Raw genomic sequence first — 24,656 nt, forward strand, 5'->3', positions numbered from 1 at the left:
TTTTACTAGTTCCCTTCTCAAATTTTTGATTCTGCATTTTAATTCTTAAAAACTGTGTGTAATATTGTTGTGACTAAAAAAAAGAGAACCATAATAGCAATAATTTCTCAAACAGTCATGCATACCTCTGTTTCCACCAACTCAGGTTGATCACAAAGCATATTACAAACATGGTACAGTGTAAATTCAAACCTAAATTGTGTCCTTCCAATGCATAAATATTTTGTGTTTTAATATGTTTGCTACCAAACTCAAGTGAATGCTCCCTAGGATAGATTTCATGTTCTGAAACAAGCCTAATTAACAACTGGCCACTTCCACAAAGGGAAGGTTGGTGGCCTGGGTCAAGTTTTCTGTCACTTTTTTGCACTCCTGACAAAAGCCAATGCAGTTCAGTAAAACAGTAGAAAAGTAATTCAGCAAAACAGCAATTTCCCCTTCCCCTCTCTGGGTTAGTCAACTGAACATGCTCACCTTGTGATCTCCAAGAACCTACAGAAGCAGACCATGTGCCTTCTCCCTTGCAGCAGTGGTGAGGTGTTTGCTTAGTTCAAAAGTGTTGTGAACCACACACTTATAAATGTACTGTTCATCTGAGAGGTATATAGCCTTATAAATATTTATGTCCAGTAACTTAGGGCAGAATAAACCTACATATTTCCTCCCCTTTCAGATTTCATCCTTTGTTTAGCAAATTTTTTTCAAAAATATAGTGATGCCAGAAACAATACTTGCTACTGAGGAGAATCGTAGGATGATCAACTGTTAAACACTTTACAATCCACTTAAAATAATCAAATTTTATCTTTGTTTTTAAGTTTAGTAGTCTTTCTTTCCCCCAAAATATTTGGGGTCTTAGAATCTATTGTTGGCCTTCGTTCTGTGGCTAAATTCTGTCTGTGGCCCCTGGCAGTCTGTGGGAGATAACCTGAACTTTTTTTTGTATCCAGTGCATAATAGAAGAGTAGTTTTGGAATTATTCGGAATCAAGTCTTTGAAAATGCACATAAACACTCAAGTCTTCTATGTGTGCAGTAACTGTGCGCAAATCTGTGTAACAGATGAACCTACAGAGTCTGCAGGAAAAATTTAGGGGCTTGATGAATGCTTCTTGCTATCTGTCCTTCACTCTGTGCTGCAAATTCTGCCAACAACCTGAAAAAATCCCAACAACTAAGACAGGAGATCTGGCAGCCGATATTATGTGATGCAGATAATTTAAATAATTGCTGTCATCCTACAGCTGGGCTGAAAGAAGCTGGATAAAACCAATGTGGCACTTATTTAAACACAATCTAGTCCATCTAATTGTGTAATCTGAATATTACCATCCCTGTCTTTTTTGCCCCTCCTGTTTCTCCATTTTGATTGAGTCATGTCTTTAAACTATTATATGCCTTGCAGATTTTTTTAACAGCGGAACAGTCTTTTCCCTGTGTGTGTGCACAGCACTGCAACGAGTCAATACCTAAACTGGTGCCTCTGGACATTGCTATAACCGTATACTTACATTGGCAAAGAAAGTCTTCAGGAGAAATATGAACTAAGTTGATAATTCTTTTCTAGAAATGGCTACAAGTTTCTGTACTGTTCCGCCCGTGCCATTGGGATGGCAGATATGACCAGAGGATACCTACACTGGGTGAACGACAAAGGAACAATTCTTCCCAGGGGCCCTCTCATGTTGTCCCCCAGCAGTTTGTTTTCTGCCTTTCATAGGTAAGCATGTGGGATTTCATACATCCATTCCTTCCCCATTCAGAGGAAGAAGCAGATCAAAAAGATTTGGCATGCTGACCATTACAACTGTAACTAAATGATGCACTTCGTGCTAGATTTGCTACTGAGACTTGATGTCCCTCTAGTGATCATTTATAAGCTATTTGTTCTGTCTGAATTTCACTAGCAGTATACTTCTGTTTCTGTGGGCATGTTAGAAGTGGCTACGAAACACAAAATACCAGTCACAGAGCAGCTCATTCTCCCTTTTCTTCATTCCTCTAGTCCATGACTGATTACTATTAGGTTCTGTTTATATCAGTACAATTTTGTCTTTTCAAGTATAGCTACAAGGATTGTAGTGCAGTGCTACTATGCAAGATAGAGGGAAAAGAAAAAAAGCTGGGGAATATAGTCTGTCCACCTAAATGATCTTGCGATATTGGAAGTGCTCCATATATGACTACTTAAAAAGCAATATGGAGTTTAGCTATGGTTCAACTCAGTTGATCTTTTGAACCAGCCATAGTCTACCTGTTCTTGATGGGAAGAGCTAATAGTGGAAAAGTCTTTTTGGTTTTGCTTTTTTTTTTTTGTTTAAGTAAAAAACATTGATTCAAGGCTAGTAGTGACAGCAACTTCCATTAAGGTCACTAATAGGCTTTCTGCACTCTTTTGTCAGAGACAGGAGTTGTAACAAGCTTGTGTGTACTTGATTAGGTCTTCCACAATAAAAGCAGTTCACAAATTGCATTCACAACTGGGAATTTCATGCCATTTACTTAGCCTACGCACAGGTTATTCACCTATTTTTTACTATGGATATTGGAAAACAGCAAATGTTTTATTGTTTTATTGTCTCTTGTATCATTCTTGGAAAACTATTGACCAATGTCTATATAACTACCAATGCTAGCAACAGGAAGCAATAAGAATATAAATATCAGATAAATGGGGGAAGGAGGATACCCTCTATCAAATCATGATTTAGAATTTGACTGTTGAAATTTTATTTTAGGGAAGTAATAGAAAAGAAGCCTGAAAAGTTCAAAATCGAATGTTTGAATGATATCAAGAATTTGTTTGCTCCCAGTAAACAGCCTTTCTATGCTGCTTTTGGAAACAGGCCCAATGTAAGTGTGCCCCTTTCTAGCTAAAGGGTTAAAATGCATGAAGGACTTGGGAAGCAAAAGAAATAAGCTTTTCTTTTTGTGTCTATTTTGAATAAGGAAATGGGACACTGGTGCTTTTATGGGTTTGGTCAGGAAAATACCTTAAATAAAAGCTGCTAGAGCTGCTTATGTGAGAAAGATTACAAAGATGTGTTAGTATTCTCAGGATTTTATTAAATATGTGCCACCTTTCCATATTCTTTTTCAGCATTTTTGACAGCTTTATAACCTAAGGTTATTAATTCAGTGCTCCTCAGTCTTGAATCCTTTTTCCTATTGTATGGTTCCTGTATTTTCTCTGCAGATCAATGCTATTGTAATTGAGCTAGAGAGAGAGGAGGTATTTTAAGAGGAATATTGTCACAAGGAATGGTATTGTGTGGTATAGATTTTGTGCGTGTTTGTGGTCCCAGGCTTGGGAACAGGAACTAAGGGGTTGGGGGTGGGGGAATGTTTTGTTACGGTATGTGTATGTTTTTAGGGGTTTGTTTTGGTTTGGTTTTTTTGGCTGTTATTTTGGGGGCTTTCTCTTAAGCGGCAGTTTTACTGTACCCTTTTTGGATCAGCTTTTCTCATTCCTTCAAGAAATTGTTTGTTATGTAATATTCAATAAGGAAATGTTGAAGCATGTGCTTTTGTTTATGCTTTTTGCAGGATGTATATGCCTACATGCAAGTGGGAGTTCCAGACTGCAGAATATTTACTGTGAATCCAAAGGGTGAACTGATCCAAGAACGGACTAAGGGAAACAAATCATCGTAAGATCATTTTTGTTATTTCAGCTAAAGAAAGCATTTAGGAATGAGACTTACAAAATAATTGTAATCGTGACCATGATTCGATCTCCTATTACATACATCACATAAAAATCTTATTTGCCAGAGACTTACGGCTTTGGATACTTAACTGAAACTTTTCAAAAAGAAAAGTAAACTGGTGAAATAAAATTGAAAATTGCTTCTGCAGTAGTGATGCCTTATTTGACTATAGCTTTCTGGTCTAGACTTCTAAAGCTCCTTTTTGGCTACAGTTGAACAGTGACTAGACTGTTAAATAATGGTCTTTCTTCTTTTTTAATATAGATATTACAGACTAAGTGAGCTTGTGGAACATGTGTTCCCATTGCTTAATAAAGAACAGAGTTCTGCATTTCCGTGCCCAGAATTCAGCTCCTTTTGCTATTGGAGAGAGCCTCTTCCTGACCTTAACATGGATGACCTGGCCTGAAAAATACTTCTCACCTAGAGGTGGAATTTCATATTCAGCTACTCCAGTTTAAATGTGAATAACTTTCTTAACAAAGATGCTAATTTATATGCTGGTACCATAAGTCTTACTAAAGAAATCACTTTAATTCCGTTGGTTTAAAACAAAGAAAATGCAAAGCTACTGTCAAAAAAAATTTTTTTTTTTTTTGGGGGTGGTGGTGGTGGTGGTGTGGTGTTGGTTGGTTGTTTCTTTATTGCTTGTCTTTATGTACCTGTTCTAAGGCACTTGAGATTGGCCTGTTATTGATGGTCATGGTACCCAAGTGCTTCAGAGCAAATAAATGCTGAGGTAAACTATGACTTTGCATTTTCATCAATACAGACCTTATTGTAAACACAGATTTTTTGTTTGTTTGTTTGCTTGGTTTTTTTATTACTCTTAATAGTATATTTTCTAAAATGAAGCCAAAAAGTATATGGAAACTGCCAAATAGAATGTCAGACCTATTAATAAAAAACGTGGTCTAATGTTCAGATGGGCAATTAGGCCATTTTTGAAAGGAGCCAGAACCTAAAACCAGTGTGCTCTTTCTCAGCTAAAATACAGAATATGTGTAGACATTACAAGCCTGACAGACTCTGAAGACGTAAAATTCCTCTTTAAATGTAAATATGCCTTTTGTCACGTGTACAAGACTGTGCTTGTACGATTCACGCTCAAATTAACTCTGCTTATTACTTTTTTACATGCAGTATTTAAACTATTTCATGAGCTTGTTAAAATGAAAGTTGTCTTCAGGTACTCGTATGGCTTTTGCTGTTTTCAGGCTGCACTATGTCATGTTAAATTTCCATCAGGAAACATCTTGACTGTTTCTGTAAGAGTTGGGGAGCTGGCATTTTTATTTCCTTTTTCAACACAGAGATGATGCATATGTGTGTGTACACTGTGTAGGCCAGTAAAACGTATGTACAGATTATATTCAGGGAATTGTAATACTAAAAAAAATTATGTATTTAATTTTTTAATTGTCTACTGCAGGTCTTTCCAGAATTCTGTATTGCAGGTTTTCAGTAGCTGGAAGGAAATGCAGCTCAATAGTGAGATTCCAGGTATGAGAATGGTTAAATGCTGCAGAGCAGAATAAAACTCTTTTTTTTTTTTTTTTTTGTTTTTTCTTTAAGTTTTGGGTTAGTCATAAACATCATGCTGGTCATTCCTCAGGTTCAGATCAGAGCCTGTGAACAAATTGCATTCCAAATCTAGTGTTTATCAGCTGTAAAAGCAGCTAGTATTTCTCTCTCCAAAAATACTTGAAGGCAAAGGTAGTTTTGCTTTTTGAGTTAGTGCATTTAACCTCTGGACAAATCTATGGTGAGAATGTATCATTCCACCAGGCCAGAGGGTTAAGGACTACTGTCATTTAAACATCAGTCATTTAAACATCAGTCCTGGGCTTTCTGGGCACACAGTCTTTTCTGTCACTCCTTAAGCAAGTTCCTGGGGCCATGCATTGAAGATCCTTCCAGGGGCAATGCCCAGAATTTCCACCAGGCTCTGGGCTGAGCTCTCCCCGGTACACAGCTCCCAGTGGGAGCAGGGAAGTGTGCAGGCAGGTGTGAGTGATCTTTAGAAGGCATTTGTATGGCTACCTGTTGTGGTGCCTGCACCGGGGCTGCTCTTCTCAGAAACAGCTTGGGCAGGCCCTTCTGCTTCAGCTTACTGGGGCTGAATGTAGGAAAAGAGCTCTCTTTGTTTCACTACCTGCAAAAGCGTATATTTAGAGGACTTTACCCACCCCCTGGAATATTTTCTTTCCTTTATCAGGCTGAGTAGTCTTAACCCACAGTTCTGATATAATACCAGCTAATGCTAAACAGTTGGTGAACTGCTTGGGGGGATCATTTCTAGATAACTATGTAAATGAAATTAGTTTCTTTTTTTTGTTTTTCCTTATAAAACACTAGTGTATTCCTGTGTTTATAAAACATAAGATAAAGAATGGGGGGAAGCAAAATCAACATGGAACCTCTCTTTCAAAGCACGAGTATGAGTGGGAAAGAAAACATACCTGTCTGTCACGGTGTGCCATGTATATAAGTGAATTGAAAGGCATCCTTGTTGTTGTGCAGTGAGAACAATACTTTCTGTGACTATTTCAGCAAATTCTTGGTCCTGTCACCAATCTACTCAGAGTTTAAATGGATTTCACAGGATTCAACTCAAAGGATACTTTGCTTTTACTGTTTTCTTTTTTTTTTTTTTTAACTGGCAGGCTTTTTTCCTTTTCTTACCTTTTATTCCATAGATTTCATTAGAAACTGAAATTTTCATGATCACCAAGTGCTTTGAATATGAATGGGATCTGACCTTTTAAGACACTTAAATACTTTAAAATAAATAAATAAGAATCCAACATAATAAAGTATTTTAATTACAAGATGAAATATTCTATCTAAAGATTTTATTTTACATAAAGCAAGTGAAGTTGCCTCTCCTAAAACAGTCCTTTGTGGGTATCAAAGCTTTCTTTACAACACTTAACTTACTCTTGGTGGCCCTGGTATTACACAGGTTTTCTAAAAATAAAACCACTTCATGAAACTGGGATGGGTTTCCAAATGGGACAGATTGTTACCAAGGTTTGTCTGTATCATTCTTGGTTGATTTTTTTTTTTTTTTACTTGGTTAATTTTTTCTCTTCACTTCAGTTCCATTCATCTTTTCAGATTGTCATGAAGATAAGCTGTGGATTTTAAGGTGGGGACTTGAGTAAATGAGCAGTGTGGAAAAATCGTATCAGGTGTATCTCCAAACACATATAATTTAAGCTGGTATGAATATGGGGGTTGTGTGGTTGTAGAGAGCTCCTCACTCTGCTAACCTGTTGCTTTGCATTATAGGGATGTCCAAAAAGATGCTTAGTTAAAAATTTTTCTTTTTTTTGCTCTGTAACAGATACAGTTTTGGTATTTGTTTTTTGATAAAATGTAAAAGTGTTATTGAATATTTCTGATATGCGGAGGGCAGGAGTTTGTTTTGTTTTTCTAAATCTGGCTTGTATTTGAAGCTTTTCAGATTGTTTGTTTGTTAACCCTGGTTAGGGACAGAATATGGGGGCACTGTACCTGCCATTGCATACCTATGTAATTTGGACTGCTGGGCACTTTACTGACTCTAGAAAAGACATCTCATTAGTATCAACCTGTAGGCTTGTGCTGCAATATTAATATGAAGTGGGGTAAATAAGAATTATGCATTAGCCTATCCTTTGTTACCTTAGTCGAGAGAAGTGGCCTGAAACTAATGTTTGAGAACAAGTTGTGCTATACTTATTTAAAATTAGCGCAAGATAAATCATTCTTTCTGTGAAAGAGGAACTTCTAAATGTGTATGTCTGTAGGCGCATGCACACCCCTGTTAAGACTGTGTTGTTGAAGATGCAGATACTCTTAGCATTGGAACCATCTCAAAGGCTGAGTCAATGATACTTATCTGGGAATAAATAAGGAACACTGCAATTCAAAACTTGTTAGTGACTTGGACATTACCCATTTCTATAATGACTTAAATATCAGTAACTTCAGTGGTACACATTTCTGGTTGATTTTTTTTTTTACTGTACCAAGCATGTTTGTACTTCAAAAGGTTGGGCTCTCATCCCTAACAGTATACAATTGCATGTGCAATCTTGGCTCATGTACCCTTAGCTTCCTGTCATCAGTATACTCCTAAAACTTTCTTTTTCAAGTGGACAAGTTTTAACACTTTTGTCAACTCCATTATGGAACTTCTGAAGCAAACTCTGAATCCGCTTATGGTAAAGACAAAAGAGATGAGATTTCATGTTAATATTTCATACAAGTCTTCTAGAAAATGCTGTCATATGAATGAGAGTTGTTTAAATTACTGTAATGCAAATTCATAATGAAACATCAAAAATAGTGAATTTGAGATGCCTTTAAAGTGTCACTTTTGCCTGAAGAAGTTTTACTTTCCAAAGTTGAATTCTGAATAGAATGAAATTGCTTGGGATTTTTTTACAGTGTTAATTACTTCCAGATGAATGTTAAAACATTGGTTTATTTTGATGGTGGGAAAACTCTCTTCAATCATTTGTTTCATTTTTTATGTTGAAGATGTGGAATACTTGATTGTTAAGCAACCCAATCACTGATAAGGTAGCATGTTTAAAATTGTCAAATCTGTGATCATACCAATACCGTGGTTTTTGTTAAGACTGGACTATCTCGGGTACAGTAACCCACACTTCAGTGCAATGTTTATTGATGTTCAGAACAATGTTATCACAATAAACAAACTTAAACTAAATGTTTTCTTCAGTTTGTACTTGGAAATTCCATTCTTGTATTGCTGATTTAGTAAATGTGGGTTTATTTAAATTGTATTCATATTTTACATGGAATTCAAGTTGCTCTTCTAAGGACTATGATACATCTGCTTTCTCTCACACTTGGTTTATTTTTTTCAGAGTATTTATACAACTGATAAATAATTGCTGACATCAAACTTACATTATGTGCCAGTACCAGTATTGGGTTATAACTATAACAAAAAGCAAACAAGCATTAATAATATAGAATAGCAGGTAACAGATGCATGACTTGGGAATACACAAGCTGCCTTGAAGAAAATCTTGCAACTGCATAGTTTGAGCTCTTGTAAATCTGCCCTAATTTGGAGTTTTATCCGAATTCCGTCCAAGTTAACTTTTTCCTTTCAAAGCAAAGAGTATTGTCTTCCACAACAGTTGTTAAATTGCTAGAGGCAATTATTGTGAGACCATCTTGAAAAAGGGGCCTCATGCTTTCACTAGAAACTTACTCTTCCTTGTCTCTTGCTGCTGTTGGTAAATGCAACTAACTAGCTGCCTACCTTAGAAAATCCAACTGTTTCGGTCACATGTAAATGATGTCACGCCTTTTGATCCTTCTGCAGTGTATGATGTCGTTTGTGTTGCTGCCCCCAGCACCCATTCGCTCTGCTTGCGCACAGACATAGCTTACTGCTAGAGTTTTTATCGTCTCCTGCCGCAGTAGCAGACTCTCAATTTCTGTTGGGTTTCCCCTGTGATACTGCTCACACGCTGCACCCTTCTCTTCACACCTCAGGCACTTTGCTCTTCACTGCCCATCTTTCACACCTGCTTCTCAGTACTTGCTTGTCGTGTGCGGTGAGCGACTACACCAGTGCAAGCAGTAGAAAGGTGGCATGTCCTATGTATGCCAAATGTTCAGATTTGTTGAAAAAACATTTTTGAGCTGGTGTTGTCTCTCCTGTGTCCCTCTTGCCCTAATGGACTCCTAATGGCGTAATCTTGTTCCTGGTGGATTGATTTTTACTGTCTTGGAGCAACGGTCTTAAATGTGCAAAGAATAGAATCACAGAATCATGGTTTCCAAGGACGGGCACTTTCCTGCGTGCACACAGGGCACTGTTTCTAGAGTTACGTCATGCTGTTTGTACACCGAGGGCCCTGGCAGGCTGTGTGTGCAGCCCTGCACCATTTTGGTTGGGAAGTACGTGTGCGCTCCTACTTGCAGTTGCTGGCTGAGCTCTTGGACTGGTGGTGAACAGAACTGTGATGCAGCTGGCTGCTCAGAGGTGTTTTCTGGGCAGATGTCCTGCATGCTGCATGAGAGAGGACGGTTCAGAGCTTCCAGAGATTTCACTGTTGGGCACAGCAAGGGCTTGTCTGGCAGGGGCAGCCACTTCTGTGCAATGTGTTTTCTAAGCATGACAATACCAGCTGCTTGTCCTCCCCTCACCTTAGACAAATAAATCAAACCCACATTGATATTTCTACCCCATACTGGAGATGCCCAAGACTTCTCTAACTGTGCAGGGGGCCATAGCAAAGAATAGCGGAAAGACTCTGGCACTATAACCCTGTGCGGTATTTTTCCTCATGGCTGAAGTGGTTGCTGGCCTGGACTGAGGCCCCAGGCTGGCGTGCAGCGGGAGGCCCTCCCAGCCAAACAGCCGTTGCAGCAGCATGGCTCAGGGGGAGAACAGATGTTGAGCTGCATGAGACCGAGGACTTGCATTAATGGTTTTTGTGTATAGTGCTTTGAACGGGGCACAATTAACGTTGAGATGATTACAAGCAATGCTAAGCCACTTCCTCAGGAGTGCTACAACAGCCTTTGCTTGTAAGGCAGTATGCCGGACAGATAGATACAGTTTTGACTAAATATTCATCTTTAGTCTGAATTCACCTGAATTCTGCTTTAAGGACTGGGTGGTTGCTAGTCTCACTTGCCCCAGCACTGAGAGCTGGTACACCTCATGTTTTCTGCCTAGTCATTTCTTTTGTTCCAGTCTTTTCCTTGCCTTCTCCTTCCTACCTCACTGTTCTCTGATCTTATGTTCCCCACTTCTGATGATATTTCATGTGTACATGTTCTGGTGAGAATAAGCAACATCATAGCCTGAGCTGTTCAGCCTAGAACTGGCTGAAGGGCAGGGCTTAAAGGGTTGTGGTGAATTGACTACAACTGGCTGGTGACTGGTCATCAGTAGTGTTCCTCAGGGCTCAATTCTAGGGCCAGTTCTGTCCAATCTATTTATCGACGACCTGGATGCAGGAGTTGAATGCACTATTAGTAACTTTGCTGATGATACCAAACTGGGAGATGCTGTTGACAAGAGGCCTTGGAGGGAGATCTGGATAGATTGAACACTGGGGAATGATTAACAGGATGAAATTTAACAAGAATAAATTCTGGATTCTGCACCTGGGACAGAGTAACACTGGACAGAAGTACAGATTGGGAGAGGCATGGCTGGAGAGCAGCCCCACAGAAAGGGATCTTGGGGGGCTGGTCAGTAGCAGGCTCAATATGTGTCAGCAGTGTGCCCTGACAGCCAAGAGGGAAAACCCTGTCCTGGGGTGCATCAAACACAGCATAACCAGCCGGTCAAAAGAGGTGATTATCCTGCTGTATTCAGCATCGGTGTGGCCTCACCTTGAACATCGTGTGCAGTTCTGGGCCCCACAATTTAAAAAGGATGTGAAGGTCCTTGAATGTGTCCAGAGGAGGGCAACGAAGCTGGTGCAAGGGTTGGAAGGTATGTCCTGTGAGGAGCAGCTGAGGACTGGGCTTGTCTAGTTTGGAGAAGAGGAGGCTGAAGGGTGACCTCATTGCACTCTGCAGCTTCTTGAGGAGAGAAAGTGAAGAGGGAGGTGCTGAGCTCTTCTTCCTGGGATCCAGTGACAGGATGCGTGGGAATGGTTCAAAGCTGCGCCAGGGGAGGTTCAGACTGGACATTAGGAAGCATTTCTTTACCAAGAGGGTGGTCAAACACTAGAACAGGCTTCCTAGAGAGGTGGTCAATGCCCCAAGCCTGTCAGTGTTTAAGAGGCATTTGGACAATGCCCTTAATAACATGCTTTAACTTGGTCAGCCAGTTGGACTAGAAAATCATTGTACATCCCTTCCACCTGAAATCTATTCTATTCACCAGGAATCAGAGCACTGAATGAGCAACTAAGATGGGTTAAGAACTATGTTGGCAGAATTTCTGTGTACCACAAAGCCAATGTAAAAGTGCTTGACACTGAATAAACACTTAAAATATACATGCAAACTTGACTAAGAAGCCAGCCACTGCAGTTTTCAAGGTGGTGGACGAAAGAGCAAAAATTTTGGCTTACAGTGCTGCTGTGTTCACTGGAAAGCAAAGAGCATCCAGACATCACACAACAGGTAGGCTTTATTTGGACATATTTGCAGTTGTTTTCCATCACAATTTTCTTCATGTTCCTGTGTATTTCTCTCTCTCAAAGAATGTATGTATACATGTGCACACATAAAGCATACTCTCAAATGCACTGTTCTTTGCTGAAAAATTACAGTAATGTTCCTTTTTTCACCATCAAGATAGCAAAATGGATAAATGGTAAAACCTGCTAATGTAATAATATGTTGCAAGATGTTCCTTAAAGTCTCCCATATACAAAGAACGGGCAGAGCTGTTCTGCATCTTGTCTCAATTCTGCAGGGTTATGTTGCAGGAGGGTTGGTGCTGGCTCGAGTGCAAGTCTGTCCTGTGATGACAGGACACAGCCCCCAGGTATTCCTGGTAACTGGAGAATTTGAAGTCTATGCCATTACCTGGGAGCAACTAGCAGCCAAAGCCTATCTGCTGATCAAATATCAGTGGAGTGTGCATGTTCCTCCTGTCTCCAAGCTGAGACTGTGTAAATGCATTTTTAGTTTTGGTGAAATAGATGAGTATCCACTACTGGGCTGTAACATAAGGACTTACTCAGCAGATAAAACTCACTTCCAAATGCATGATGTATCCTCAGGAAACAATTCAATCCTGATTTGAATCTCCTGGTTGCAGTTGGGGAGCCCTTTACCTTGCATTCCCGGTGCATTTTAAAGCTGCATTGGGTGGTGAGGGGCATTTTGTTTCAAGTTGCCTTCCTATGTTTTTCACTTACAGCTTGCTCTATTTCCTTGACTATTTGTAGTTTTTCTTGACTGGCTTGTTGGCTCTCAGCAAAACTGCACAAAGTTGCTGCAAGTAACCTGTCATACATTGAAAAGATACATGGTGGAATAACACAGAAAATCCTCATTGCTCTATACTGAGTGGTCAGTATAGAAACATCTCCACTGTCTCTGAACTCTTAATAGCAAATTAAAATAATGAGGTAGTTTTTTTACATGATTTGTTGTGAAAACTGGCGTTCCTGCTTTGCTCCAAGCTTTCCTGGGAATATGACTGATTTATATGTTGCTTTGTTGTCTTTCCTCATAGCTGCTCTAGGATATACTTGGCATGTTTGGCCAGAGCAGAGTCTCTCTGTCTGTCGGCATTCTGGCTTGTCTTCAGATGTTCTGCTGCTAATGACCTGGCTATGGGAATTTACCTGTCTTGCAAGTGATGCTGCCCCAGGAACTCTGCTGGTTTTGATATTTGGACAGTCCCTGAGAAACCACCTTGCCTCATGCCTGGCTAAGGAACTGTCAGACACACATCTGTACAGCTTCAGCTGGTATGGCGTGGTTTTCTTCCTGTTTTGATGTCAAATGGGAGCACCTGAACTGATTTGCTTAAGAATCTTGCAATCCTCATACACTGCATTACAAAGCTACCTACAAAGCAGATTTAAAAGGTAACGCTGTGATTTATGAAACAGGCAGCATACCTGCCTTAGAGCTCCCACCTACAGGATTGTGGGGTTTTTTACAGCTTGCTTATTTGAGCTTGTGGATGCTCTTGGATGTGGTAGTCAAATCATGAACTCACAGTGTGAAATGTTCCTTTCAGTGTAGGTAGTTCCTTGTTCCGTTGCTGATTCTCAGCGAAGATGTAAATGCTCCATCAGTGGGTTCAGGGTATTCTGGAGCGGGGCTCTTGCTCCTTTCTTTGAAGCTGGGCTGTGCTATATCGAGCAAACCCTCACTAGGCCCATGAATGCATCTATGCTTGGGTCTCTTCTAGCTGCTGCTTTACTGAATGTTTTATCCAAGCACTCACTGGGGCAGAGACTGGAACTCGGGTTCCCCCTTCCCTTTGCTATTCAGGGGCTACAGCATTGTGGTCTTCCCAGCTTGGGGAATATTCCACCTTGTAAGCTCCAGGAAAACAACCTCATCAGGAGAAACTGAGCCACCTACCCTGATTACAGCAATTACCAAGGAAATGGTAATTAAGGTTCAAGTCTCCCTCAACAAAGGCAGGAACCTAAGACCTTTATAGTCTAAAGGTTATAGCTTTAGCCACCATGCTGCTAGAGACAGTGGATGGGAAAAAGCTCTAAAAGGTGTCCTCAAAATACACCGCTGAGATTGGGCCCTGCTTTGACACAGTTTAGGGAATGCTTTGTATCTGTGTACAAATACCAGTTATGCTGCATTATGAGGGCTTGAACAATCTCAGCATCGGTGGCAGCAGATCCTGGGTACAAGGAGAAACTTTCTGGTAGAAGACAGTCCTGTCCCATTAGCAGAACTGGGCTTGTGAAGATTTGTGGGTTGGATCTAGAAATATACCGGAGCGGTTAGGAAAGAATTGGATGATATAACTTTTGCAACTCTAGCCCTAAACTTGCACCACTGATTCTTAAAAATGTCTCACTTGGAGCGGAAAAAAAAAAAAAAAAAGGTTGTGTTTGCCAGCTAGGTCTCCCTATGCACTCATCTTATTTTGTTTGTTTCCATGAGTCATTTTTAGAACAGGCAACAATAATCTAACAGTACTTGAGTCACACATAGTCTGGAGCCAACTTCTTAGAGAACACAGCTTTCTTGAGGCGAGTGAAAAATATCCTAAAAGGAAAAGTGCTTCTCTGGCTTTCATACATAACAAGAAATTATGTTTAAAAAAAAAAGTGGTTGATGTAATTGGCTTTTGAAAACACAGAAAAAAGTCTTTCCTGTCTGCCCCTTCAATTTTGAGACCTAGAAAGGCACAGGACAGAAAGGGGCTGTTGATTTAGGACAAAAGAAAACTAAGCCCCTCATGAACAAGCAGGTGCTTGCTAACTGCATGCTAATGCCTCATGTTCCAGCACAGGTCAAGACAAATGTTCAGGGAAATGAGACAGGGGTAGCTCCCTTTATCAAGCTGTGAAGTGCAAGTTCACTGTACACCTTTGGCTACTGACTAACAGCCTTCCTGCTACAAAATATATCCAGTCCTAGCTTCTGCTTATCAGTAACACTGTCATTCTGAAAATCAAGTGCCAAGAGATCTTCCTAAATGAGGTGCTTTAAAACTCCACTCACAATTTCCTTCCTGTGTTCACGACTCCCCCAGTGCAATCCTAGCTGCACAGGGACCAACTCTGAGTTCCTCTGTGGAGAGCGAGCTTTTTCTGCCTGCTTTTCTCAAAAGCAGCTCAACTTCCAGGATGTGATAGTTTGTTGTGGGAAGGCCCTATCTCATCGCCTGGAAACAGAGTTAGTAGGGAGTATCTATTCCAAAACTAAGCAACAAAGGCATAAGTGTGGCCTCCTCACATGGGAAGGGCTTCAGCTAAACTTTTACCCATGCTGTAAGCAGCATGGGGAGTTCTCCCTTCACCTAAAGGAAATTGTTTGTTCTGAGGCTATAAACAGCTGTTCTGGATTTGTAAGAAGGAAAATATACTACACAAACCACTACAATAAATACAACTCTATACAGCATGAATAGACTATTAAGAAGAGTTTATATAAGAATCTACAGGTGACAGCTGAATAGTCCTGCTCTCAGTAAAGCACTGGTGGATTTTTTTTTCAGACATGAAAGAGATCAAAATGCTAACTCGAAAGAGCCAAAACATTTTTGTTACCTCCACTGAGAAGGGACTAGTACGAGAAATAAACCACTGTTGCCTCAAATGTATTTATCTGTTTAAGCTAAGAAAGTTGCTTCATCTGTTTATATAACAGATGCTGAATATTAAAACAAGCCTCGCTCAAAAGCACTGATGCAGCAGGCTGTCACAGCAAGACTTAGTGCAGATGGTTGGTCTGTGCATTTGACAGTATGGGCTAATAAGACTATTTTCCTGTATCAACACTTTTTCCTCTGATTTGTTTTCTACAATGCAACAAAGACAAAACTTCCTTTGTAATGCAAATACCGTAGGCATGCCAGAAACAAACTTTGTAAAATTTTTTAACATTTTCAAAATTACCATTTTTCTAGCTAAGCACAGACAATCTAGAGTTTTATGACCTGTTTTATTCATTTCAAGCACCAAGCGTTAATCTCAAGAGCATCATGCTTAACTGATCGTCTTTTTTACTGTATCAATTGAAAATAACCATTCTAAATATTTCAGTAGTAGCAACTGCACCTTATGCTCATGTCTGCCCAGTGGAAAGCTGAGGCAAGGTAAGTTTCTCCCTACACAGCTGCTTCCATTTGAGTGGAATGAGTCACTTGTCTCTTAGCACTGTGTTTGGCCCTGAAGGGAAAAAAGAAAACTGATGCAGATAAGTATCATTTTGCTTTGCACCACCATGGTTAGCAGTTGCTTTGAACAAATTGTTTATGCAAATGCACTTGACCCAAAATATTATTAAACAACACAAGGACTAGGAAGTCATCAACCATGTCCAATACAACATCACTTTCTTGACCCTGCTTTACTGAAAACATGAAAATAGCTGACCACAACTGTAAACTTCAGTGAAGATTTAAACTTTGATAAACTAGGGAGAAGACAGCAAAGGCAATTTAATAGGGAATAGCAAGAGCACAGTGGAAAAGCACCTACTGAGAACATAGTTGTTGTTTAACAGTTCTTGTACAGGTAAACAAGGACTTGGAAAGGAGTTAATTTAGCTACAGAAACATGTCTTTTGTAGCTACCTCTGGAAACAGGGGACAAGGAAAACGTCTCAGTATAGACTATAAACCCATCACTGAAATCAAATATATAAACTGAATATATTAAAGCTTTGAATTTTATTACACTTAATTTCTCTGAATATCTTACCCTTCTCTCCTGTTCAAGGTAAACCTAAACATGAGAAATGGAAGGATAAAGGAGAACTCCACTAAACGTGGAGTACATTTCATCAGAGTCTGTGTAGGCCAGTTTGCCTCCTGTTACGACGACGTTGACTTCATCTCCTGCTTTGAGGTGAAGAACAAGGTGGAATGTCCCAGGACCACCACAGGTTCGTTTCCCTGAGTAGGGTTTGTGATACTCCAGCAGTTCCCTTCTGTACCCAGCTGTGTGGAGCTGAGCCACGCTTGCATTGGAGACGGACAGCACTGCTTCTACGTACTCATCCCTCTCTGGGGCCAGCACGGCAGTGATCAGGTAGCGCCCTTCGTATGGTGATGTGAAAATGCCTGCAGAAGACAGACAGACTGAGCTTTTCAGAGTTATTCAAAATGGAGACCTGATCATTCTAAGCACGATGACAAACATAAAGCAACATGGGTTACCCACTGCTACGTATAGATAACTGTGACAAGGTCAGCCTGGGCAGCTGACCAACTGACAGCCATCATAAGGGCAAAGGGTTGCTGCTTTTGTGTTACAGCCCACCAGTCCTTCAGGACAGAAGCAGGTTTTGTCCACATTCAGAAACCTCCTGGCCTAAGCAGCTGCCACTACTCAGAGCTGGGTGAAGAAGTGAGAGGCACCCAGATGCTGTGCAAGTCCCCAGTAGGTTAAGGTACACCTAACAGTCTCAAGTGACATGACACTCTGCTTGAGAAGGAGGCAGCCCACAGTTACTGCTGCTGGGGAGGCAGTTATATATCACCTCCTTTCCCCTGGGTGACCCAGCTGGCTGAGCTGCAGTGAAGTGGATTAGCAAGGAACCTCGCCTCTGCTACCAGGGCTCAGGTGGCCTGAGGTGGGGTGAGGAGCACAACCAGCCGTGCTGGCAGAGGAGAGGTAGAGGTTAGTTGGGCCTCAGTATTACTGGATGGTTGTGGAAAAACAGCAGTGGCAAAGTGCATGCCTGTCCACATCCACAGGAAGCTTTTACCCTGGTGTGTCTGGTTTAGATGGACTTATTTTGTTTGTTCAATGCACCAGCAAGGCCTGAGATAGCATCAAACACTGGTAACCCATGCTAGTGCCCATCTGGCATCTCTGTGGGTCTGTCCTTTGGCTGTTACCTGTATTGGGGTTATAACAGTCCCCATCATTCACAAGCACTTTGTTAAAGTGAACCACGCCGACATCACTGGAGAAAGGCTTCTGCGTGAGCCCAGCAGAAAATGACACCAGAGAGGCCGCAGCAGCAGCAGGTCCTGAAGTGGGTAACAACATGAGTCAGAGTCACATCAGGATGACAAACAGATTCTCCCTGTGATGGTTTATAATCCAGTGTCTCTGTTCCTGCACATACTCCACTTGGACTAACCCTGTCACTTGAGGGATGCCAGAATTAGCAGAACACATACTGCTGGACCACGTCCCAGGTGTCTCACCATAAAATTTACTGAGTACCATAAAATTCCCCCCTTGGCCACAGCCTCCCCCCTTTTTTTTTCCTTCTAAGGAAAAGGTACATGGCTTGTAAATGCTGGCAGTGGAAATCCTACTACCTCCCAATTTAACAATGCTTCTGCCATGAGCCTTCTTCAGAATTGAGGCTGCCCTTGGCCATCTCCACTCCCCGACACTATCACAATGGCAACAGGAGTGCTAAAGGGGTACAGCTCATGTCAGCTTTCCTAGTCATGCCGAGAAGCTGTGGGCAACTTAGATCTTTTACCTTTTCTGCCAAAGGCTAGTGAAAATATCTACAAGAAGTAACACTTTGGTATTAAAGCAAAGAGAACCATCACTGGGGCTTTTCTCTCTCTCCAGCACTTCTCTTTTGAGGGACTTCTCACTCCACAATTTTTTCTTCTTTTCTCAGCAGATCCAACAGACGCTTAGGTATTTTACAGTGGCTATCTACTTACTAGCTAAACACTGCTGTTAGACTGGTGTTGGACAAAATACAATTTGGACAATTAAGACAAATTTTTACTTTTAACAGACTGACTTAATGGCAACTGTTTAGTGATCGACCCCTTATTAGTCCCATTTCGGTTCCCTTCCCTCTAAACATTTCCCCAAAGGCAGGACACACTGCTAGAAGTAGTCAACTCTTGTTGCTTTGTTTGGGCAATTAAGTAAACAACAAATACACTTAAAGTTGTCCTCAGTTGCTCTTTCTGTTCTACCTTGTTCAGGTTAGGATCCATGTCTTCTCCCTGCTGTTTCACCCCTGCTTCTTCTGCCTTTAAAATAGATGTTTGGTTTTCTCTTCCTCTCAATGTGAGATGCCCATCAGCAACCAATGTTCAATTCAGATTATATCACTTAAAAATTGAAGTTAAAAAGTGACAAAACTTCACTTAAAATATGGATATACAAATGCTCTGCTATCCATTTTTTTTTTTTCTGAATAATTTGGCATGGGGGGGAAGGCAAGGGGATGACATGCCTGCAACTTCAGAAATGGCAAATAACTACCGTGATTTCCCTCAGGGGCTAGTAACCAGCTGCCTCATATATCTTTGGAAATCTCCTTATTCAATATTTTGTCTCATGCTCAGAAAACAGACAGAAGCCCTTTTTCATTACTCTCACCTGCCAGTGTGCCTGCAGGTGCTCCTGTAAGCTAAGATGAGGTTATTTGAAAGGACCAAAATTAATTGCAGGAAGTCTACTTAATTAAGCAGCTTCTGTAAAGCTCCAGCACCTTAATGCCCCACTACTTAAAGAAAGCATCTCTTTGTATTCTCAGCTTACCCTGAGAATCAAATAAACTGAAAAAGCACCTCAACAAACTTCTTGCTGGCTCACTCGGAAAGGTTTCTCTCCCCTGAAGTCATACTGCACAGAGAGCACAAACTATTTGCTGCCTGCCCAGAAATGCTGTCCTCTCCATTTGGAGTAGCTCCAGTTCTGTTCAGGTTGGTGTCATCTGAATAGGGGAGCGACTCCTGCCCTGGCTCACCATGGCTCTCTTCAAGATTTTCCTGCACTAATTGCTAGAATAGTTATTAGAGTTTGCTGCTGAAATTGCTTCAGACCTGCAGCCTAGTTCAGCACACCATCTGTGTTTGTCCAAAGGAGAAATCTTAAACCCATCTAAATAACCTGTAGATCAGTTCAGTGGGCAATATAAGGAGGCACAGCGAAGACACAACATGTCTATGCTCTCCCACCCTCCTCCCTGCTTCCAGCTGGAACTGCAGCTCTCAGCAGTGCTTTTGCAGAACCTTACAGAGAGGTGAACCACCTTCCCCTACATGCCCCCACTTGCAAACACTTTCCTTCATGCAAAGATCAAAGTTCAGCTTCTCTAGGCAAGGTCCAGGCTTGGAAACTGCTTTCACTTAAGCAGTTAGCGTTGTGGAATTATAAAAATCAGGAAGAAAAGTTTTAAAGCATTTAAAAGCTGGGAACCACAGGCACAGCTCTGATGAAGAAACTGCGAGGCAGACAAAAAGTTTCACAAAAGATTCAACCACAGTTTTACAGCTTCTGGGGGAGGAAAAAAACTCTGACTTTAGATGTATTCAAGAAGGTTTCACTTGATATATATTTATACATAAGCAGGAGCAGGTATGCATGTTCATGGCAACCTAAGCGAGTATAATGCATTCTGGGGAGTCAAAAGACCAAAGATACATGGGAGGCCTTTGTTAGGTTACATCTACTTCCACCCATCTGCTAGTTGTATTTCTGGTTCTCCACCTCTCTTTTGACTTCCCAGCACAGTTCATGCCTCCCACAGAGCCCAAGGGCCAGAAAGAGAAAAAGAAGAAGAAGAAAAAAAAAAAATTCAAGAAAAACAAAACTGCACAGCATAGGCATTTTCTATCAAGATGAAAGGAGAAAAAAAAAATAAGAGCGTGATGGTGCTGCTGACAATTGCTCAGCAACTGGAATGACTCTTCAAGAATCTACACAGAAGAGACCATCAGTATGTAATTCATTTGTCAGTGTGCACTTATGATGCCTTTGCATATGGCAGGAGTACAGAGGATATGTCAGATTTCCTCTGCTTGGCCAATACTCCTAAATCTAAATGAGGGCAAAGTGCATAATTTCAGTTAGAGCAAATGGGACAAAAATATCAACAATTTATCACCTCCTCACTTTTTTTTTTTTTTAACTCTTCAGTTTGAGACTAACACCTCTCATTTTCAAGAACATTCCTGCTGATTATGGGATGGCCATGAAGCACAGCACAGTGCCACACTGATTTCTATGAGCCAGTGCTCAATGAAGCTGGGCCCATTAGCTCTGCTAAGTCACAGTGTTTCTAATACGGATGATAACTTGCTCAGTGTGTTATGAAGACACAGCTACTTTTCTCCTGAGTCTGTTAGTAACAGCGCTTTCTGCTCTTATAACTCCTACCTTTCACATCGCAGCAAGAGGTTTGCCCTAGCACTTACCTACCGCTCCTTACACAAATACCCATCTCCTACCCCATCCTTCAGCGTGCTTCTGTGAGTTGCACTGTTCTTTCATGCAAACAGCAGCAAAACACAACCACTAGTGCAACTGCGGGTGATCAGATGTTCTTCACCTCAAAGTCAGCAAACATGCTCTCCCCTGTGCTAGACCACTGATGTGTACTAACGAGAATACTGCTCCCTGTCTAATGATCAAAAGAAAGAGCTAAACATGCAGCAGAACGCGTCACAAGCACGGCAGGGTAATTTATGCATTCAGTAAACTCTTTCTTCAAATCAAGGACCACCTGCAACAACATAAATCTTACATTACAATAACATCATGCCTTTATATTTGAAACGTGTCCTACGGACTTGCTGCCTGGAGTCACATGGAGAAAGTAAAGATGGCTGAGTATCAGACAGGTAAGAAGAATTAAAAAGCCCAAACCAAAATCAGCCCTTTATCTGCGTGGATATATACAGCAGCGTTTGCACAGCAGTAAGGCTCACTAGCTCAGCTGTTTATTACACCGTACAAGGTGTTTCTTTTAGAGAGGGGCAACCACCCTCCATTGAAGCTGCAGGGTTAAGGACACAAGCAACACTGCAGACTGGATGAAGGCGGAGGGTGGAAAAGACAATTTGTGCTTTCAGTGAATTTTTTTCACTGTGATCCTCTGTACGCTGATCAGAACGTCCAAATCCTCTGCCTGGCTCTGTCCTTGCCTAGTTGTGTGACCTGGGATCTTTACAAGCATTTTCTCATCAGTTCCCAGAGCAGTTCATCGGCCAATTCATTACTTCTGCCTCCTGCAATTTTCTTTGCTCCAGCAAACAAAAAACCTCGTAACTGTAAAACTGCCATGCTTCAATAACATTTGCCGCTGATGTTTCTTTAAATAACAATTGGTTCAACTCTTTCTCTATTAAAAGAGATTAGGTGGATGCACTTAGGTCCTGACACTTAACTCACCTTTGTCATGAACTCTTTGCCTGTGAAAGAGCTAATACGTAATATTGTACCTTATACTCTCTCATTAAATACTTTTAAGTCCTTGAAGGTCTCTACCTACAATGTTGTGAGATGCATGCAAACAGATAGCTAATGAATCTGAAAAGCTCAAGAAATATTTAGGTATTCAAAGTATGCAAATCATGCCTCAGCATTCAAGAAGAGTACTAAAGTGGGCTAGTTTAATCCCAGAGGACAGAGTTGGAGCCCTGAACTTCTTCCTGAGCAGTGCTTTTGTGTAACAGAAGCTATTCAGAAACAGAAATGAAAGGGAGTACTCAGAAGGCCAATTTAATAGTACAAGCGTCTTATATTAGGTATTACAGTACAAGAAGGTCTGATCTTCTTTCAAATTTGAATTTCAGTACCACAAAATGTACTAGGTGAAGACTGGCAAAGACATCATGAACTACTGTCCTGCACAAATTAGATATTAAGGACTCCTTGATGCCTTATTTAAGCATTAAGTTCCTCCTCCAATAAGCCAAAAATCTTCCCTTCCCCAGCTGTTAATTTCCACAACACTGTTAACTGCTGAATTCCATCCCAGAATGCTCTCTTTCTTTGCTGTCTGTAAGCAGACACTGATGATTAGGGACAGTGGATGTAAATGCTCTAACTCCACAGAAGTCTAATAGCTATTTGTACCATCCTTACCGCTGTTTTCTATGACTGCACCTGCTGTTGGGGTTTGCAAGGCATTTTGGGGGAAGTTATAGGACAGATCAGCAGGTATATCTTGTATTTAGATAGGTCTTCAGGGGCATGGATCAGGAAAAGGAACTCCTTGGTCAAGACCACCTCTCTGGATCCTAGGGTGATAACGTTTCTTACGTAACATGTTCCACCAAACAGCAAACAGGCACGCTGCCTGCCACACCCTGCCTTTCTGACCTACTGTTTCACACAGTTTCAGCATAAATATATCAAAATACTGCTGTCTATAAATGGCAATAGGTTGTACAAAGTGGAAGAAAACCCCCAGGAAATCCATTTATCACAGAAATCTAGACATCTATATTGGCTCTGCTGGCATCAAGATAAACAAACATTTCTTTACTTCTCATCCTCTTCCAGAAGCCTCATCTATTGCTGCTTGTTCTTACCACCACCATCCTCAAATGCAAAAAGATTGCTGTAAGGCTATGACAGATTTTTAATTAGAAAGTATAAATACCAGAATTACAGTGTGAACTCTTTACAACTCTTTTTGTCAGTCCCCAGACCAGTCTTCAGGATGTGTATCTGTGATTTTGTTAGGGCCATCAAACCAAGTCCCAAGGGTAGGATTTTTGATGCCATAAAGCTCTAATGTTTTATTTTCATCTATTTCTCGTATTTACTCAAATTTAGATGAAATCATTCTTTTTGAAGAGGGTGTGGGAATATTCCCTTTGATCCAGGATACCATTGCCCAGGGTTTGATAATATCTTGACTATGAGGTTGTAGGGCAGGCAGCACCCAATCAACGTATTTATCAAGGCCAACTAGCATGTCCCACACAAGATTTATACCTGTTTATCATACAAATCCATAAATGAACTGTGATATTAACAATTATTAAAAAAAAACCCAAAACACCAAGAAACCAAGAAAACTGAATTTTGAATCTTTTAAAATTGTGGTTGTCAGTGGCAGCACTCCTGCTTTCACTGAAGTTAAGAACACGAGCCCTTGTGATTCTAACAAAGCCAGAAACTCTCCCACTAGGAAGACCAAGTCATGCACTAGCTCAGATACTAACAGTGTTTCAAGATCTTAGTCTTGGCCTTATTCATATCTTATTAAAGAAATATTAAAATTATCAGAAAGAAATATGTATTTTCTCATTTAAAAGGAAAAAAAAAGGTCAGTACTGACATTTGCTTGGAACTAGAAACCCTCTGTATTTAAAAAAAACACTGAAGTAAGTAACAATAACCCCAAATGAATTATTTTTCCAAACCTCAAAAAAATAATCTTTTCAAAGGATGCAGATTATGTTTTAATGCTTAGGTATAGCAAAAATCTGTCAGATTTGTACTCTCAACCATGACTTTCCAGGGACTGAAATAAACATGAAGTACCTGTGTAAAGAATTTCCAGGTAACAGTCGCCTTACCTTGCGAGTCCATGGTAGGAGGAGATAACTTTGGATATCCTACAAAGAAAAAGCAGTATGTGTCACACAGTACATAATGGAGTACATTATGACAAAATATTGCTGCAGTGTTCTAAAAAGCACCCTTTGTTACCAAACAGCAACTTACTGAAGTAGCTACCAAATAGCATCTCCTACGTAATGCTCAATTATCATTAAGCTGGGGCTGCCACAGCAAAGGGAAACAAATTCTTACTACAATGTACTAAATCCACTGCAAGCGCTACGGCAAGAAAAAAAATATAATTTAAGTTTCCTTAATGGCAAAGACTGCAATAGTTACCAAGGATTTACATCAGCTCTGCTGACCTCATGCTTAGTGCAGCCTTGGCAAAGGCAACAAAACTGGCACTGAACGTGTTTCCCCTACTTCTGTAGCCAGCTGGAGGCTGCAAAGGCCTGTTCAGAAATCGCCTCTGCTGTAAACCCATTCCCAATGGCAATAGCTGTAACTGGCATCCACGAAAGGCTGAAAGGTGGCTGGTAAAGCACAACAGATCT

General features: G+C 40.7%; 2 protein-coding genes across 8 annotated transcripts in view; one reads left to right on the forward strand and one right to left on the reverse strand.

Annotated features, from left to right (window-relative positions):
* Positions 1-8,432, forward strand: part of LPIN2 (lipin 2) — a 47,551-nt gene extending 39,119 nt beyond the window's left edge. For 2 of the 7 annotated variants that reach the window (XM_052787165.1, XM_052787164.1), the window contains exons 17-20: positions 1,567-1,719; positions 2,738-2,852; positions 3,546-3,649; positions 3,974-8,432. In XM_052787165.1, coding sequence (XP_052643125.1) covers positions 1,567-1,719; positions 2,738-2,852; positions 3,546-3,649; positions 3,974-4,118 — 517 coding nt within the window. In that variant the 3' untranslated portion in view covers positions 4,119-8,432. Of the gene's footprint in view, positions 1-1,566; positions 1,720-2,737; positions 2,853-3,545; positions 3,650-3,973 lie in introns of those variants that run through there. The other 5 variants (XR_008235203.1, XR_008235201.1, XR_008235202.1 and 2 more) reach the window with 5 other exon arrangements.
* Positions 8,433-15,789: 7,357 nt separating this feature from the next.
* The window catches only part of EMILIN2 (elastin microfibril interfacer 2), a 33,760-nt gene continuing 24,893 nt past the window's right edge, over positions 15,790-24,656 (reverse strand). The window contains exons 6-8 of the mRNA XM_052788060.1: positions 24,117-24,155; positions 17,712-17,846; positions 15,790-16,931 (exon numbers count right to left, since the gene is read on the reverse strand). Of these exons, the coding sequence (XP_052644020.1) occupies positions 16,594-16,931; positions 17,712-17,846; positions 24,117-24,155 (512 nt within the window). The 3' untranslated portion in view covers positions 15,790-16,593. The remainder of the gene's footprint in view (positions 16,932-17,711; positions 17,847-24,116; positions 24,156-24,656) is intronic.

This window comes from Harpia harpyja, chromosome 5 (genome assembly GCF_026419915.1).
Source record: "Harpia harpyja isolate bHarHar1 chromosome 5, bHarHar1 primary haplotype, whole genome shotgun sequence".
Lineage (NCBI taxonomy): Eukaryota > Metazoa > Chordata > Aves > Accipitriformes > Accipitridae > Harpia > Harpia harpyja.